This window comes from Bemisia tabaci, chromosome 8, assembly GCF_918797505.1.
Source record: "Bemisia tabaci chromosome 8, PGI_BMITA_v3".
Lineage (NCBI taxonomy): Eukaryota > Metazoa > Arthropoda > Insecta > Hemiptera > Aleyrodidae > Bemisia > Bemisia tabaci.
This window is the reverse complement of record NC_092800.1, coordinates 19705269-19722545: the sequence shown is the minus strand read 5'-3', so window position 1 is coordinate 19722545 and position 17277 is coordinate 19705269. Positions and strand designations below refer to the sequence as shown.

At 39.4% G+C, this 17277-nt stretch overlaps 1 protein-coding gene across 2 annotated transcripts in view; it reads right to left on the bottom strand.

Moving 5' to 3' along the window:
• Positions 1–4852: 4852 nt before the first annotated feature.
• LOC109044554 (uncharacterized) overlaps positions 4853–17277 on the bottom strand; it is a 29302-nt gene continuing 16877 nt past the window's right edge. For both annotated transcript variants that reach the window (XM_072303820.1, XM_019062352.2), the window contains exon 4: positions 4853–16674. In XM_072303820.1, the coding sequence (XP_072159921.1) occupies positions 5851–16674 (10824 nt within the window). In that variant the 3' untranslated portion in view covers positions 4853–5850. The remainder of the gene's footprint in view (positions 16675–17277) is intronic.

Sequence of the window (17277 nt, the reverse complement as noted above, 5' to 3'; positions counted from 1 at the left end):
TCAACGATTTGCAACGCGAAAAACTACCAAGAGAAAACCGGGGAACACGCACCGAGGGGAAACATTGTTTACGAACTTTTGAAGATCTGCTTGTTGATGTCTAAGCTGAACTCCTTAACTTACTGATTCAATTTGAATTTTTTATCGTTGTTGAAACATCTAGAGCTCACTTTAAAACAGAATCAACGATTTGCAATACGAAAAACTATAAAGAAAACCGGGGGAAACACCGGGAACACGCACCCACGGAAAACATTGTTTATGTTTACCTATTCTACAAACAACAAATCGCAACGTGTTGTTGCTGATAAGTGACTAGTTCATTTAATTGCCTACAGAGAGCACTACGCTCTACTTGCGCCCTCGGCGCCAGAGCGGCAAATATGAAAACTGTGTTTTTATCAAAGTTCTTATCAAACTGAGTCAAACTCATCAAAAGTTTGGTGGTGGCTCCTCTAAGTATGGATCAGATTTATTTTTTATTCCTTGAGAGCTTATCAAATACTTAACAATCTCTGGTCAACAGCAATTCTTACGGATGTCTTAGAATTTTCATTTTAAGGCTTGACGTTCACAAACTTTTTATATAATCGTCCTATTTAGAGATTATAGTCAGAGACTACTAATCAGGAGGTTGGGATCTGGGAGCAATCCCCCCCCCCCCCCGAAATTGTATAATATAGAAGAATATTTAATCCGAGAAAATTTGAACTTTCAAGACTCTTGAAAACTGCATCCCTGATAAAGGGAGGTGGGCTATTGACCGCACCTCCCCTACACCCCAAAAAAATTGGTCTGGCTTAGCACGCTGGCCAATAGACTCCTTTGCAGTGCTACCTTGATTTTTTTCGGTTCAAAATCTATTAAATGTATAACAAAATATGGAAATATCGCAAGGAAAAGAACGAGCGTTGATGACGGAGCAGAAATACAACTATTCGTGCTTGATGGATGTCCGTGTTGTATCTGAAAAATTGAAGGCGCGATGGCGTGAGGCGTGAGCTCGCAATGCTCCATTCTATGCTGCCAATGCCGTGCTTGGATTCGGAGGGGGAGGGGGGGGGGGTTAAAAAGAGGCCTGATTATGTCTCTTCTATCTTCATGTGTTGGCACTCGATTTTTTTTCTTTTTTCGTATTTAATGTCTGATTCTTTTCTTGAGATGCATCAGATGACCTATATCTAAAGTTCGCAAATATCGGTCCCATGCCTCCCGCGGAAGAGATTTGCAGGTCGATTTGACTCGGCTCGGAATTTCCGAAGGTAAAGTCTTTAAAAAATTCCGTTGCGTGCGTTGAGCGGACAGCGGCCCGCTGATGCACGGTGATGAACTCGGAAAGACGCGCTGAGTTTGTTGTAACGCCTGAATGCAACTATTCGTGGTCAGTGATTGCCCAGGTTGCGTACAAAAAACTGAAGGCGCTCTGAATGTCTTGTGTGCGTAGCAACGCGCTTTGACGCCCTCCTTACAGAGAGGCCTTCCTTACGCTGTCGTTTGGTTACAATATTTTGCAGGCGTTCACAGTCTAATTTGATCCGGTATTGCCTCTCACATATGAAAATGTACTGGCTCACAAAATCCAGTTATTACCTAACTGCTGTGAAATACACGACCAACCGCCGTAGTGCAATGGAGCATGACAGTTAACTTTTTCGCAATGCTGAAACACAGTTATCAAAGTGAGGAAATTGCAAAAACTTTGTCATGCAATATTTGATATTGTAATATAACTTGTAATGTAACTTTGTTCTACATTTCTCGCAATTTTCAGTACTTAGCCGAAAAGTCGATGCTGAGTCAAAGAGAAAAAGTTGCTATTCTATTTTCTGATTTTCTGAAAAGTATGCGAAGTTTCGGAACAATTAGACTACATTTTGCAATTTGGAACTATAAATTCCAGCCCGGTTTAAAACAACGTATGTTCCATTCGTTTCCCTATGCACATAAGTGTTTTTCTAGAAAAGCCAGACTTCATAGTTCCAAATTGCAAAATGCGGTCCAATTTCAAAAGGGTATTTTAAACGCGCAAGCGCATTTTTTCGCACGATTTACACGCATTCGCATTCTCAACAGAGCGGCTATCCAGGGTGCCAAATTTAAGACGAAAATTTGTGAAGATCGATAATCTTTTATTACAGAGATCGCCAATCCACAAATATGCGGAAGCATTGCATTTTTAACAATGACATTGGGTCTAGTACAGAAATTACATTTAATAACGTGATATAATAAAAAGCGTGACGTCAGCAATATGCGGAAACTTAAAAGAAATAATTGATTTTTAGTTCTCCTTCTTCTAACTTTTGATTAGGGCCGAGACTTTGTTTGTCTAGCCTCTAAATTAATAAAATATGATGGTGATGAGAGAGATCACTTAATGGTCCTTCGGGGATGAAAGGCAGCTCTGTGCCCATCTTTTGGGCGGTCGTCCGGGTTGCCTATGGCTATGAGGTCGTGATTTTATGATTATGATTCGTGATTGAGATTTTAAGCATTCCTCTGATTTTTTACATAAATCATAGACGCAAAATCGCGGTGATAAACGCTGATTGTCAGTCTGTTTACATTGACGCTTTTTCAACTTTTCGGGCCCGTTTACTTCAAGGGATATGAAACTCGGATCCGCTTTTTTCCGTTTACCATTCCTCCTTGTAAATCTGTGTTCCTTCTTAAAGAAAAGTATTTACATTGACTTGAATGAAACAGTATAAAAAAATATTTTTAACCGTATCTCGATAAAAGCACGGCAGGTTTTTATGTGGGAATTTTGCTGCATATCTACCTACATAAATTAGGCAATGAGTAAACTTGCAACGTCGCAAAATGAGTTGTGAATGCTTATAACCTCACCATCGCGCCAAAATTTTGCGCCGACTGTGAGAAAATGTATAACTGCGCGTGCGCATACCCTAGTGTGTTATCTCTTTGTCGGTGCTGCAATCGTGATCTCTTGCCAACAAGTCGAGGCGATATTCCTGAAGGCGCTCTGAGCAACTATTCTGCCACAGAAGTGTTGCACAGTATCGGACGAAATTGTAGGCGCACTAACTTATGTAAAGTGGCTGGCACATATATTCGCTCCAGACAACGGTGTTGCAATGACGCCAAGGAAAATTAAGTTAACTACTACAATATGGGGGAAATTTAAAAAAAAAGAAAAAAAAAAGAAAAAAAACCAGGACTAGAGTATGGACACAGAGGCTGCAACTGTACTGTCGTCTTACGTATTGCCACCGACATTCATGCTATTACGTTACTTGATTGAGTCGCTTTAACTCTGTAAGTTTTATCTGCTTGTGACGTTGCAAGATCGTCCGCCATGTTTAATTATTAATACAGAAATCCGTCAAGAGAATCTATTCAAATTGTTGTTTATGCGTGACTATAATTCATCTAAATTCCAACAATTAGCAAAATTGGCGCCTTTTTTAAAACAGAGGACATGATACGGAACTTTGAAACCCACCATTCAAACAACTTGATACGGGTAACACAGCATAGCTTTAGTATGATCCTGATGCTGATAAATCATAGCCCTCTGTTTCTGGCCATCAAAACTAATCGACACATTCATACTTTGCTCTTACTGTCGCTTCGAAGCAAAAATGTGGCGCTCTCAGAAGTGGAAAGTACTGGCTACAAACTCAACTGTTTTGAGGGACTACAGAATGCGCAACCATACACCAGCAGTTCTCCACACAACGCGTGATCCGAGATCCCTCGGTTGGTTGTTTATAATCCGTCCTGGATCCAAGCTCAATTCCAGTTTCGGGTGACGAATTAATCGTTTCAATTAATTTACTCGTTACTCTCACCGTTGAGCGCTCAATTTTCTGTGTCTCCCTCTTCTCTCCCCCCCCCCCACAGCCCACATTTTCCACACACGTTCCTGTTGCCTCTCGTACCAACCCTCAGATGATGCGCCTCTGTCCGCCAATCAATGGCTCTAAACCAAGAACACCTGAGTCTTCTTATTTATTTATTTAAGCACAGAAGTACAAGAAAATTTGTTTAAAAAAATGGTTTTTAACGAATGGCTTCTTGAGAAGTTAAAAATTGCGAAAGAAGAGTAAAGAACAATGTCACAATTGTGTTGATCGTCACTGATTTGGTCACAAAATTTTATCAGAAATTATCGGTATCCTAAATCTGAACTCTTCGCGATTTTTTCTATCCGCCGAGAAGTCTCAAAAAGTATAAAAGAGAATCTAGGCTTTTTGTAATTTCTAACAGTATGAATGAGATTGGGCTCTACCCCATGCATACGAAACTGAGTTACTGGTATCAACTGAGTCATTTGAGAGGGATGAGAAAATATATTCATACTATGAAAAATGGTTGATCTTGAATGTCCAATAGCCAACGAAACGAAAAGTGACGATTAAAGGTTGGAGGTAGATAAGCGGCTCGATCTATTGTCTAAGGGTTGATTTGCTTCTAGCTGTTGAACCTACGTTTCAACCCTTAAAAAATAAATCAAGGCTCTCGCCTGACTCCGCCCCTTACACATCACTTTTCGTGTCATTAACTATGATAGATTCAGTCAGATCACAGCTGTAATTGGACGTATTTCTGCCAAACGGAACTAAGTGCCATAGGGGGAGGAAAGTAGAGGGGGGCTTGGATTGGCGGCGAAACCGGGCGTCGGGCTCACTCCGTCCTATGCTCGCAATGCTTTTCCATGGCGCTTAGCTCCGTTTGACAGAACGTGCTATCCGGCATTCTAAATTCCTCAAAAGGAACTCAAATTGACGCTTAGTTCCGTTTGACAGAAATACGTCCAATTAATAAATATTGTTTATTCGAAGGTCAAATAGCTTTTTAATAATTCAGCAGGAAATAAAAAGGCGAATTTGCAGTTTTTGTAAAACAAATTCATGGTTCTCTCTGTATTGAAAAAAATAATAATCTAAATTTTACAAAGAATTCACACAAAAATAAAATCATCACAAAGTTGAAGATTTGCCCCCGAATTGAGAAGCACAAAAATTCCATCAACATATTTGCAGCAATTATAAATAGTTTAGAGCTGTGTTTCAACTTCGTGATTAGTTTCCGTCGCCAATTAAAACACGCAAATAAATTGAAAATGATATAAAAACATCTCTAATACTGGTAACTATGAGAAAAAAAGAAACTTTTGAGGGTGGTGCAGTGGTGCTCTTTACAGAGATAATTTTACTGTACAGAATTTCTTCTGCATGATCATGAGTACTTTCTTTCTAAAAACTAAAGTTGAAAAGAGGCAAAAATGATCATGTACAAAAAGTTCCGGAGAGCGGCATTTAAATTGTATAGATGTAAAACAAGATATTGCAAGAAGGCTTGCGGTAAAAAATAAAAGTACATGGAGTCCTCCGCTAGAATATGCCAATCTATACACGACATTCAGGAGGAGACAACTTTCATAAGCACACTGAGGTGTTTATTCCTCCATTTTTTTCTGCAAGTCTTCACGGACAATGACACGAAGATAACGATTTCACTGGTTATTACGACTAGTCAGTTAATAGAATGTATTAATAAATGTAAACACATTTTTCCAATTCGAATCCTACTCTATGAGGTATTAATGACATAACGAGCCAATGATGATTTCTAATAGCCAAGTATTTGTGATTATAATTCATCAACTTCTTCGACATTCACAACCATTCATTCCTACATAAGGCCAGTGATAAATTTCACAGCTGCAATGAAAGTCCGAGAAATAATAGAAATATAACTTACATTTTCTAAACTCTTAAAATTTATCTTTACCGAAAACCAATAATTTCATGAGGTAAACGGGATTATTATTTCCTGCTTATTCCCTGAAAATAGAAAGACCATCTCTCATAGAAATTGTTCTTAATCCTCATTTAAAATTTGAAGCAATGCATTTCGAGGTATGAGATTATGTTCAGCGCAAGGTCTTGATCTATATTGATGTATCGGGGTGGTTGGAATCCATGGATAAACGTTCTGATAGCCACGTGGTACTTTTGAAATTTTATCTGGTTCTGACAGAAAGAATAAGTCTCGATTCATGATGTCGTCCTCGTCATTTTGAGTCATTTCAATGACTCCCTCTGGCAAAAGATCTATGGATCGAAGTGACGCTAGCACAGCTTTTTTATTGGGAACACCTCCTCGAAACAGTCCAGTTCGATCAGTCTCGTTGTAAACATCTTCAAACAAGTCTTTGATGTGTATTCTCTCGACGACTTTCTGTCCTAGTCGCTCACTCCCCCACATTTGGTACGAATAGTGTGGAGGTGTCTCTGAGTCCGATGTCGGTGCAGATTGGATAAAACCTTTTTCTAGTTGGCGCCTACTCGACTTCCTTTTCCTCTTTTTCTTCCGAAATTCCATACGATTTTTCTTCTCCAAGCCACAGGGCAATGATCGCTCAAATAGAGTCCTCTGAGTTTCGTTGGGAATAGATATTGCTCCTCGGCTTGATGAATGTTTTTCAAGAAGTTCGAAAAATTCTCGCGCTTTAATGAACCGATTTTGGAAGCTTTTATTTCTTTCTAGTTCAAATCTCTTCGTATCTTTATATTCCCCGGTATGGCACTTAGTGTTTTCGTCATCTTGAATATTTATTTCTTTACTTTCAGAGGTGAAATTCTCGGTTTCTTCGCCATCTCCTTGGGGAAAGGTAGCGTTTAGGATATCACGCTCATGTGCAGATCTATTGTTTTCTTCCAAATTCATCGTATTTACAAAATTTTCAAATAGTCTAATCCTGTCAATAATATTTAATTTTTTCATATTAATTTCAGATGCGTCCTCTGTATCTGCGCAAGAATAATTTTTTTCCTCTTCGATTGTATCTTCAACAGAGCCTAAAAGCTCACATTCTCTAGCGAGCAAGACGGGAGTTGTTTTGATTCCTTTTGCAGAATGTTTGGTGCCAATTTGACTTGGTTGGGAACATTCATTATGCTGATTTTCCTCAACAATTTTATCCCAATACATTTTCCAAAAAGAAACGAGATTGGATCGATTGTTCTCAGTTTCTTTGTTTTGTGCGGCGATATGTCCATTCATTTTTTCTTTTTTCTCTTTTATTGTGGTAGTTTTTTCTTGAGTGGGTACAGACACTGTCTTTTGAGACTCAGAAAAAAACTGTCCCTGAAGGGTTGTAGGTTCCAATTTGCCACAGACACCATCGGTTCCAGAATCATTTGACGGATTTTCAGACTCTTTGTATCTAGATTCGCATTTATCAAATTGTTTGATCTTATCTTCTACAACTCGTTTACCAATACTCTGTATCTCTTCCAGTAGAGCCATTCTTGGCGACTGCGGTCTGCTAAAAGTCTCAGATTTTTCGAACTTACACTTAATCTCATTAAAGTCCGATCCAATATGGCTATGATTGTCAGGAATTTCCTCAAGTTTTGTTGCTGAGGTATCAGCATCAAATGCACATTTTAAAGTTACGGATATTTTATCTTCGTTATCTGAGTGTAAAGCTGGCTCCAAGAAACATTCATCGGTTTTAATTCGATAACTTTTTTCTTCTGATTTATACTTTCCAACTTCATTTGGGTCTTCGTATTCCGGAGAGATAGTTACCCTTGAGTCCAAGTTTATTGAGCATTTCACTGAAAGATCCTCACTTGAAGCATTGTACGTATCATCTGAAGTTTCATTGCTTGGTAATTTGCATTCAAATGGTTGAACGGTTGAGGAATCTTGGTCCATCAAAACTTTTGTTGAAACAGTATGTTTATCCGTGGCGTTATCGAACCTATCACAGTCAAGAAAGCTGCTTGTTTTTAATAGGCTCTTACAGGTATTAATCGCTTCTTTCTCGTCGTTGAGTATAATTTCAATCTCCTGAGTTTTTGTAGTCTCAAGTGGAGGTGGTGGATTCTCGCCACTCAATTCATGGGGGATGAAGTTTTGTACATCATTGTTTTGCTCAGCCTTAAAGTTTTCGGTGTAACAAGTGGGCACCTTTTCCACACCCACATTCATGTAATCTAATACTGACAAGATCTTTAGATCCTCTCGGAATTTTGAGTCATCAAGTGGTAATAGTTTGTTTTCATCCATAACAGCTTCTATTACGAACTCATCCACACTATGCTCTGGAGTTAATGTTATAACAGGTAAAACTTCGGCACAGTACGTCTGAGACTGAATTACTGGTAGGGACGAAGTTTCCTCTTCTTGCTCCTCTTGTACTTCGGTTATTGTATCCATAATAGGAGAGCTAGGTCGTGACACTCTCGTGCATGGCTGCGGTATTGATAAGTTGACGTTATCAGAAGCAAATTCGTGGGGTATCACCAACGGTAAGCCCCATATTTCTCTCTCTGCTACTCCCATGGAACTAATGGTTTTCCAATCAAAAAGTGGTTCATTGGATCCACTTGTTCTAAATTCTTCCGAATCATCCACAGGAAATGCTTCAAAATTAGGCAGAGAGTAGCTATCGATTTCACATTTTGTACTTAAGCTCTCTCTGGTGGTATCGATTTCTTTCGATTCACTTTTCACGACCATTCCACTCTTTTGTGCGTTGTTAATTTTTTGCTCAAGTTTCCTCAAGGCCATATCCAAGTTTGGAGCTGATATGATTGATTCAAAGTCTAATTCTTTACTTACTTGAATCGAGTCCGAGCAAGTCTCTGGTGAGGCTTGTCCATATGGACTCCAACTTATTAACTTGTCTGTCTTGACATCCAACCAATTATCATTGATGATCGAGTCACTATGATACTCAGCAAAACCCTCACCTCCTCCACTAGAGAACCAGTTGGAGTCGGTTGAGTTCAGAGATGATGACCCGATATTTTTAGTCAAACTAATAGGGTCTATATTTGTTGAATTGTGGTCATCGCCAGGAGAATCTTCCTCGCAAACAATAGAAAATATCATATTCTTGATTAAAGCATCATTACTATCCATTTCATTCTCTGATGGTCCTAGATTAGTTCCTTCTTTTTCATTATTTTTGTCGTCGTCAGTCACTTCCTTGCGAAAAGTTTCATTCAAAGCATGCAATGCTAGTTGACTAGAGCTTTCAGATCTCATAATATCCGTTTCTTGCGTTGCTATTCCAGCCGCTTCGGACTTTGCAGCTACCTCAGTTTGAGAATCTCCATCCAAATTTATAAGCGTATTTGTAACTTCTTGAAGGACATTGATCCCATTTACATCTGTTAAATGATCGGCTAATCTGATTTCTTCAGTGGATTCATTTACACAATCAAACATTAATTGATGCTCAACCATGAAAGACTTATCTTTGGAAAAAATTGAGTTGTTTCGTTCGTTGTGCGTGGAGTCATCAATTTCGAGAACGTTGCTATTTCTTGAACTCTCAGACATCACGGTTCTATCAGAAACTGTATTAGTAACATGTGAACCAATTTCTGCATCGCTGTCCTCTGTATTTGGAACATTTTTGAACTCTATCTCACTAACATCAGAGTGAATTTCACTCTGCTTCAATGCCAGTTCATCAATGTTTTTGTGATCCTCAGAAAAATTCAAATTTAGTACGTTGTCTTGATTTTTGTATTTATTTTCGACCGAAATTCCGTCCGTGCTATTAAGCTCGATGTCATCCAATTTAAAATCAAGCTGGCCGCAATTTCTGGCACCCCCTGAATTAATCTCCTCAGTTGAATTCGATATTGCTTCTACCTTTTGTATTGAGGGTAAAACGAATTTATCAGGGTTGGGAGGGTGGACGGTGCTTTGAGTATCTTTTACTTCTTGATCTGTCGCGTCTTTTGAAAATTCTTTTGTGCTAAAATGATCTTCCATTGTGCTGATTCCCATGACTGAGAGAGATGAAACGTTTAAAGACTCTTTACCTTCATTTTCTCTGTTTACATTCTCCGCCTGTTTTTCATCCATTTTGGTATCTTTTATGTCAATTATATCCGTGTTAATGTTATTTTTATCATCAATTCCTGCTGACTTGTGTGTTGGAGTGGTATTTGGATGCACCAAAATATTTATGTGAGATTCAATGTTTGTGTCAGAGGAATCCCCTGAGGAAACAACATTCAAATCTCTATCGTCCGAAGTATCCTTTTCTCCCGAGGTTACTGCTTGTGATGCAGACAGTTCACTGTTCTTTGTCTCAGACACCACCATGCTTTTAGCATGTTTCGCACTTTTTGAGCTGATTATCACGAAGTCATCAGAAGAAAAAATCCTCGGCTCCTCAGAAGAAGGTGAACACTTCGAATTTTTTGAACGCACTATTACAAAATCATCGGAGGAGAAAACCCTCCTCTCCTCTAAAGAATGTGAATGTTTCGTGGAGTCGACCTTTGATAATGAACTGAAATCACAGAGGTGTTGAGATGTAGTTGGTTCCACAGGTAAGGGCGTCACTTTTTCTGTATCTAATTTAGTTTCGGATAAGTCGGCCTGTACATTCGATTCAATATCCAACAAAGTGTTTCCTAATGGTTTTTCATCTCTGTCTGAATCACTAGCTGAGACTTTCTTCTCGACATTTTGGTCCTCCTGGTTTTTGCACGTTGCCTCATTAACCGTATTTTGTAGGAGAAAAGTTTCATCAATGCTTACGTCAGCTGAGGTAACGTTTTCATTGATTATATGAGGCTTCTCATTGGATTCCTGCACCAGTTTTGTACTATTTTCTCTACCATCAATGCTGCGTATTTCATCCTGCGCATCGATATCATGAAGTTCCGATAATGCGTCTTTTTGAGCGAATATACTTGTGTCTTTGTCTGATGACGTATCATTTCTAGAGGGCTGTATGTCGTCGCTCCTTTGAGTTGTTACTTGTTCCTCAGGCACGGATGTTGAATGTCTGATTTCTGATAATTTTTCCTCTGATTCCGTTTGAGTATTTAATGCAGCATTTAAGAGGGAATCCCTATCTAAAACTGATGCACATATTCCAAAATTCTTATTCGGTGATGCATCTGAAACATTGATATTAATCTTCGTTTCGTGCTTTGCTCCACTATCATTATTTTTCTGATGATGGATATCTTGAGAATTATATTCTTCAGTAATGTCTTGAAAGTTGGTAGCCGACATCGGACTAGAACATTCAGATTCTAGACAATGTTCGACAGTGTGACACATCATTTCTGTCGTAATAGCACTATCATTGCAAGATGACATGGATGTTGGGGTAATATTGCTCTCCTCTTTTGGCAGTAAGGTAGACTCAGTCTGAAATATTTGAGATGATTTAAGATCGCAGATTGGTTCATTGACAATACATTCGTCGGAGGCAAAAGCCTTGTCTTCGACGTTGGATAATTTTTCAGCTGGTTTTACACTAGTGCATGGTGATATATCCAACGCTGGATCTATTTCATCCAAACCGCTCTCATTTGTACTTAGATTTTCATTCGACATGGAATCTTCGGCTGTATTTATAGGTTTCATTTCCTCCTTTGTGACACTAACAACAGTATTTTGACGTGAAGAAAATTGTAGGGGACCTTCTTCTTCATTCGCACCTCCAACAGAGGCTGCTAGATCCTCATTTGATCCATCACTGACTTGAATCCTTTCACTCAAACTCAAACCCCCTTCCTCACTAATGTGACATGAAATATCCGTCGTTAAGGTGCCATCGGGTTCTGATAATACGATCTCATTTTGTGATGAACTATTGTCTTCTTCCCACCCTGTATTTTGAACCGTGGAGAGAATGAACTCTTCATTGAATGATTCATCCTTTTTAGCGTACCTAACATTCTTGTCGGAATGCTGATGTGCGCCGCTTGCTTCAGTTTTACCAGAAGTTAAATCTAACCCTTCTCTCTCGTATGTATTGCATTTAGTAACTGGTTTTGATACTTCTTTTTGGCTGATTTCACTTTGGTTTGTGTTTCCCTTCAACCTCTCATGATCGTCATCCTGAATGTTGATAAGTTCGTTGTGAAGATTTTCCTTCGCCTGTGCTTCCTCCGAACATAATTCAGACTCGTGATGCAATGGAATAATATTATCCCTTACCGGACTTGTAGTGCTCGTAATAATTAGGTCATTCTGATCCATCGACTTTTCGTCAAGTGTGGTTGACATGGGTGAACTAACTGATTTTGAATCTGATTGAACGTTTTGGTCACCCGATGAACATTCCACGACAGTTTGCTGACTGCAAAGTTTGCATCTAATTTTTGAGACAGAGGCTGGACTCATGGGAAGAGATGCGGTAATTTTACGATCTACGTTGCACTGATCAGAGCATAGTTTGCACTTAATTTTTCCAAATTCATCGGATTCGTCGCAGTAAAATGGAAAATTGCTGAACGGCGGCCGAAAATCGTTAGACAAATCTACCGATCTCTTTTGAGTTACCGCAGGGATATGAGAGGTACCTATATCTGAATCTGAACCCTCTAATTCTTTACTCTGGGTCACTGCGACAATTGGATCATCTTGATAGCTTTTTTGTTGGATCTCTGTCTCATCAAAGTTGTTTTTACTGTCGTTTATTGACTCAGAACCTAGTTCTCTACAGTCATCAACCGAGGATATTGATGAACTATCACAATTTTCAGGATCTAATAAGATAGGGGGACAAGAATGCAATAGCTGATCCCTGTTTTCCTCTTCAAAAGTGCCCGCAAGTGCAATCGAATTGTGAATAACTTCTGTAGCAGTTCCACTCCTTCTCGAAGAAATAATAGCCATATCATCAAGATTTTTAGTTATGATTTCAACCGACATTGGCGTGATCATGCTATCGGATTCTCTGAGATTACAATCGCGCTTATCTTCATTGAACATGTTAGACGTGAAAATTTCCCTTGATATATTTTCCTCTGCTGGAAGAGGACATTCAGTAACTTTGTTAGGTTCAATTTTACTCATGCTACTGGGAGAGTCTAACTCTTCTTCTCCGAATGGTGTAGAGAGACTGACCGTTTCCTCTTTTAAACGATCGCAAGATGTGATCGGCTCTGTTAAAAATGCAACGGCATTTGATTCATTTTTTTGTTCATTTATACAATTTTCGTCCAACCCGTGATTTTTCGAAGCAGTATCTTCATCTTTTTGAACAAATTTCGAAGTACCATCAATTAGACATCTATCTGGCATACGTACGGTGGCTTCAATAATCGATGGATTTACTTCTGTCTTGACTTGTTTGAGAAGACTGTCGTTGTGACACGAGGCTAAACTTTGGGTTACAGAAGTACATTCGATCTCGGAGTTCGCATTAATATTTAGCGTTGATTCAGCCTGTTTTTCTGTATCACCAAGTGATGCTTTACTGCGTAGCAACTGAATGTCAGCGATATCTTCATGCAACTTTTCGTTGGGTATAGTTTGATCACATAAACTGGGAATATGCTCCGGACAAGATGAATTTTCCCTATCATCCGGCACAGACTCATCCAAGCATAGTACCTCCATTTCGTTCGTCACTCGGCTTTCTTCTGTTGATACGAGTAGTCCATCTAATGTTAATGACATCAAGTTAATGTTGCATGCAACCTCCTCTGCCTGGTCCTGTTGGGGTTGCAGTTTTTGAACGCTGCTAATGGGTAGATTTACAGTTTTTTCACTTGCTTTTCTCGTGGAATCCTGATCTTCGGAAGTCAAATTATTCGCGGAAGAAACACTTGTAGTTTCTAGATCTTGCTGTTCCTCAGTCTTCTCATTAACGCTGAACTTACTGGAGATTGATTTGTCTTCACTTTTAGTATCACATACGACCATCCCAGAGCATGGTTCCTCTTTACTTTTGAACTGTTTGTGGTAAGTATCTACCGGGTGATTTTTCATTTGATCATCATTTAATGGTCTTTCTACTTCGTTAAAAGCCTCACGCCATGAGTCATCTGGATCAAATGAGGTCTCCATGGATAAAGAGGTTAAATTTTCAACACCTAAGCTTTTTTTTCTGAATTCACTTGACGAAGAAAATTTTGAATCAAATTGATCTATCATTGGTCCTAATTTTTCTTCAGAATCTATTTCTGAGATTTCACATTGTCCAGCTCCTCCTTCAACTTCTGAATTAACAATCCTAGGAATTGATTCCGAAATTTCGTCATTTTGCCGCGATAAGATTTGATGATTGCTTTCATCTAGGGAACTTAAAAATATCTTAACGCTTTCAGCACTCAGACTTTTTTGCAAAGAGACACGTTTTATGACATTTTTTACCGTGTCTGTCTGGATCGGATGCCTCAGCAATGCCTCTACCAAAGTCTTTCCAATCTGAAGTAATTCCTCTCGAACAGTGCCTACAGCTTGCTCACTCGCTTCTTGCTCTAGACGTTCAAAAGGGGCCACTATTGCGTTTAGCAGGTCATTCTGGAGTGTGTCACCTTTGTCGTCAGCTATTAGTTCAGGGCCATTATTTGGATTTAATGGTGTTGTTCCTCCTTGATGACAAGAGTCCACATTTCCTTGGTCTTTGACCACTCCGTCAACAACCTCATCTGTAGTTGATCTTACTTGATCATCATTGTCATCAAGTTTAAGACGATGCGACGGATCATCTACACGATCATCATCGGAAATGTTTTCTTCAATATGCTGTTTAAAAACACTTTTATGGAAGATTTCAATTTTTTTATGTTTTTCAGTGCATAACTGAGGGGTATTTTGTTTCAGTGTTTCAGATTCTTCTAATTTTAGGCTGTTCATTATTTCGGCTGAGTTACGAGCACCAAAAGCCTCGGACATATAGTAACTTGTGCTACTACTGGCACCATTTAGAGATTCGGTAGTTGTCTCCTGGTTTTGTATCAATGTTGTAGGTGCGTGAAGTCCAACTTTTTCATAGTCCTGAATACCGGTGGGATAATCTTCTTCATTGACACAATCTGATCGATGCGGAACGAGCGTTTTATCACTTGGATGGTCCAACATAGTATTCAGTATATCATCAACCTGCTCGTTTTGAGCCTGCAACATTTTTTCAAAATCATTTATTATTTTGCGGACCGAAACGTTGACCTTAGTTGACTCGACGATTTCATTTTCGGCACACTCTTCTGCGGCTTCCTGAACAACGTCAGTTTCTTTTTCTTCGTTTTTTATCTCTTTTACTCTGGAACATGTATTCAATCTTGATTGGTCATCCATTTGCTTAAAAATATTTTCCTGTCTGCTTATTATAATTTTTGAAGGTTTCCCACGAAATGCCTCCGTATTTTTAAGTATATCAGCTGCTTCTCGCTGCTCAAAAAAAGAGAGATCAGCAGTCGAAGGCTCACTAACCGAGAGCCCATCTGCTTCAGAAAGAGAATTTGACTCATCAGATACGAGAGACTCTTCAACTGACTTAAAAAAATTTGATTCGAGATCTGTAACTTTATTTTTAATTTCCTTATTATGCTTGAAAAACTCTCTCGCTTTAGTTATAGAATGTTCTGATGACAGTACACCACTCAAAGAGACCGGCGCAGATTTTACAGTGGGGTCAATTTGACGACAAATCACAGGGTCCTCTGTTTCCAGCAAATTTACGTATACAATATCAGGAGTAACTAGCTGCGACCTATTCATAATTACATCTGGGTTCAAATAATTCTCAGTCGAAGCGGGCCTCTTCAAAAATGAATTTCTGTTGCCATCAAAACTGAAAACATCGTCGTCTAAGCTTTCCGCCTGTGATGTATCGTCATCATAGTGACGATGACGCTCAAACTTCCGTCGACGCTCTATTCGTTGACAAGACACTCTGTTATCAGCCGCGAGCAAATTATCTATGAAAGCAACATCAGGATCCTTCACACTTTCATTCTGTATTGAATTGTTTTCCAAAGCAGCTCGCGCCTCTAGGAGCTTCTTCATCTCTTGCTCCGTATGCGCCACCTCTGTTATGATTCCATCGTCCAGCAACAGCGAATCACGGCTGATGCATTTGTTGGCACCGGAAATGAGACGCAAGCCTCTACTGCTTGAACTGTTTTGTAAAATGAAGTGACATGTCTTCATGATGTATTCGCAAATCTCAAAGAACACCTCCGGAGTAGGCTTGGCTTCCCTCGCGGCATCCTTCTGAAGAATTTTAGCTAAAGATAAGGCTACCGAACTTTGCTCGTTCATCCTCGTCTTTAGTGTAGTCAGGGCGGAACTAGATTGGGAATCAGAACTAATTTTAATCAGCTCACCTTTATCCGTAAGTAGCATTTTCTCATTGACAAAGTCAACTATTCTGTTTATAACTCGAGTTTCCGACTTCGGCGTGGCGCTACTCGTTGGGATCTTCCTGCTTGGGGGGTCGACCGTGATATTGAAAGGTGACCCTAGTATTATATACCCATGCTTTGAGATATCAAGACGGTACGAACCAGTTTGATTGGGAGTGTAGACCACCTTCAGACACTTCTTGACGCCGTCTTGGAGCGAGCCTGCGTTTGCGATGACTTCATACTTGATGTGGATTCCAGTCGTGTGGTTCTTGGAATCCTCTCGTGAACCGATGACGGTGATCTCTCCTGCATCTCCATTGGGCCCCGCGATTGTAATGCGCATTGCGTCGAAATCAAGTTCGTGTCGAGAATAGACGTAAAAAAACGCGGCGTGCCCCTGGGTTGCCGTAATGAGACCCATGCCTCGAGCAACGTACTCACTCGCGTCCTCTTGCTTTGTCGTCCGCTCCAGTCGCTCGATTGAGGCTTTGATTAAGTGCAAAAGTCGAATGAACTTGTTCTCGATTTTTCGGTCCCAGGACCTCTTCAGCTCCTCCCCGAGGAACATCTGTAAACGTGAGAAAATATGTCATGAACATTACAGTGTAGCACGAGCAACAAAAAGCAGAAAAAAATCAAAATTTCGTAGTGAGCAGATTTTCTGCTAGTTTATTGCTTGCGGACGCTAGTTGGATTGCATTTTGCAAAAAGGAACCAAGAGCATTCCAATGTTGCTAGAATTGTGCAACATACATGCTTCCCAATACAATCACTAAAATAATGAAAAAAATCAGATTTTCAAAGGTGATTTTCGTCCTGAATTCATCGATTATTGAGGGTAAAGATAAAACTTGTATCGATGATCGGTTTATATTTGCAAGGTGAAGAAATTTGCACAATCTTAACAACACTGGAATGCTCCTGGTTCCTTTTTGCAAAATGTGATCCAGTTAGCATTTATGCTCACTTTGTAAACTGATTAAGAGTTATCTTCAATACTCAAACTTGTCTCCTATCTGCTTAATTTTTACAAATAAAAATTTTACTGAAAAATACTGAAGAACTTTGGTTCAACTTTTCTCTACTCTGTGTAATGTCCAACAATTCTGGTCAAAAGATGGTCCGGTACATTTAATTTTCAACCATGAAAGCACCCTCATATTATGCTTGC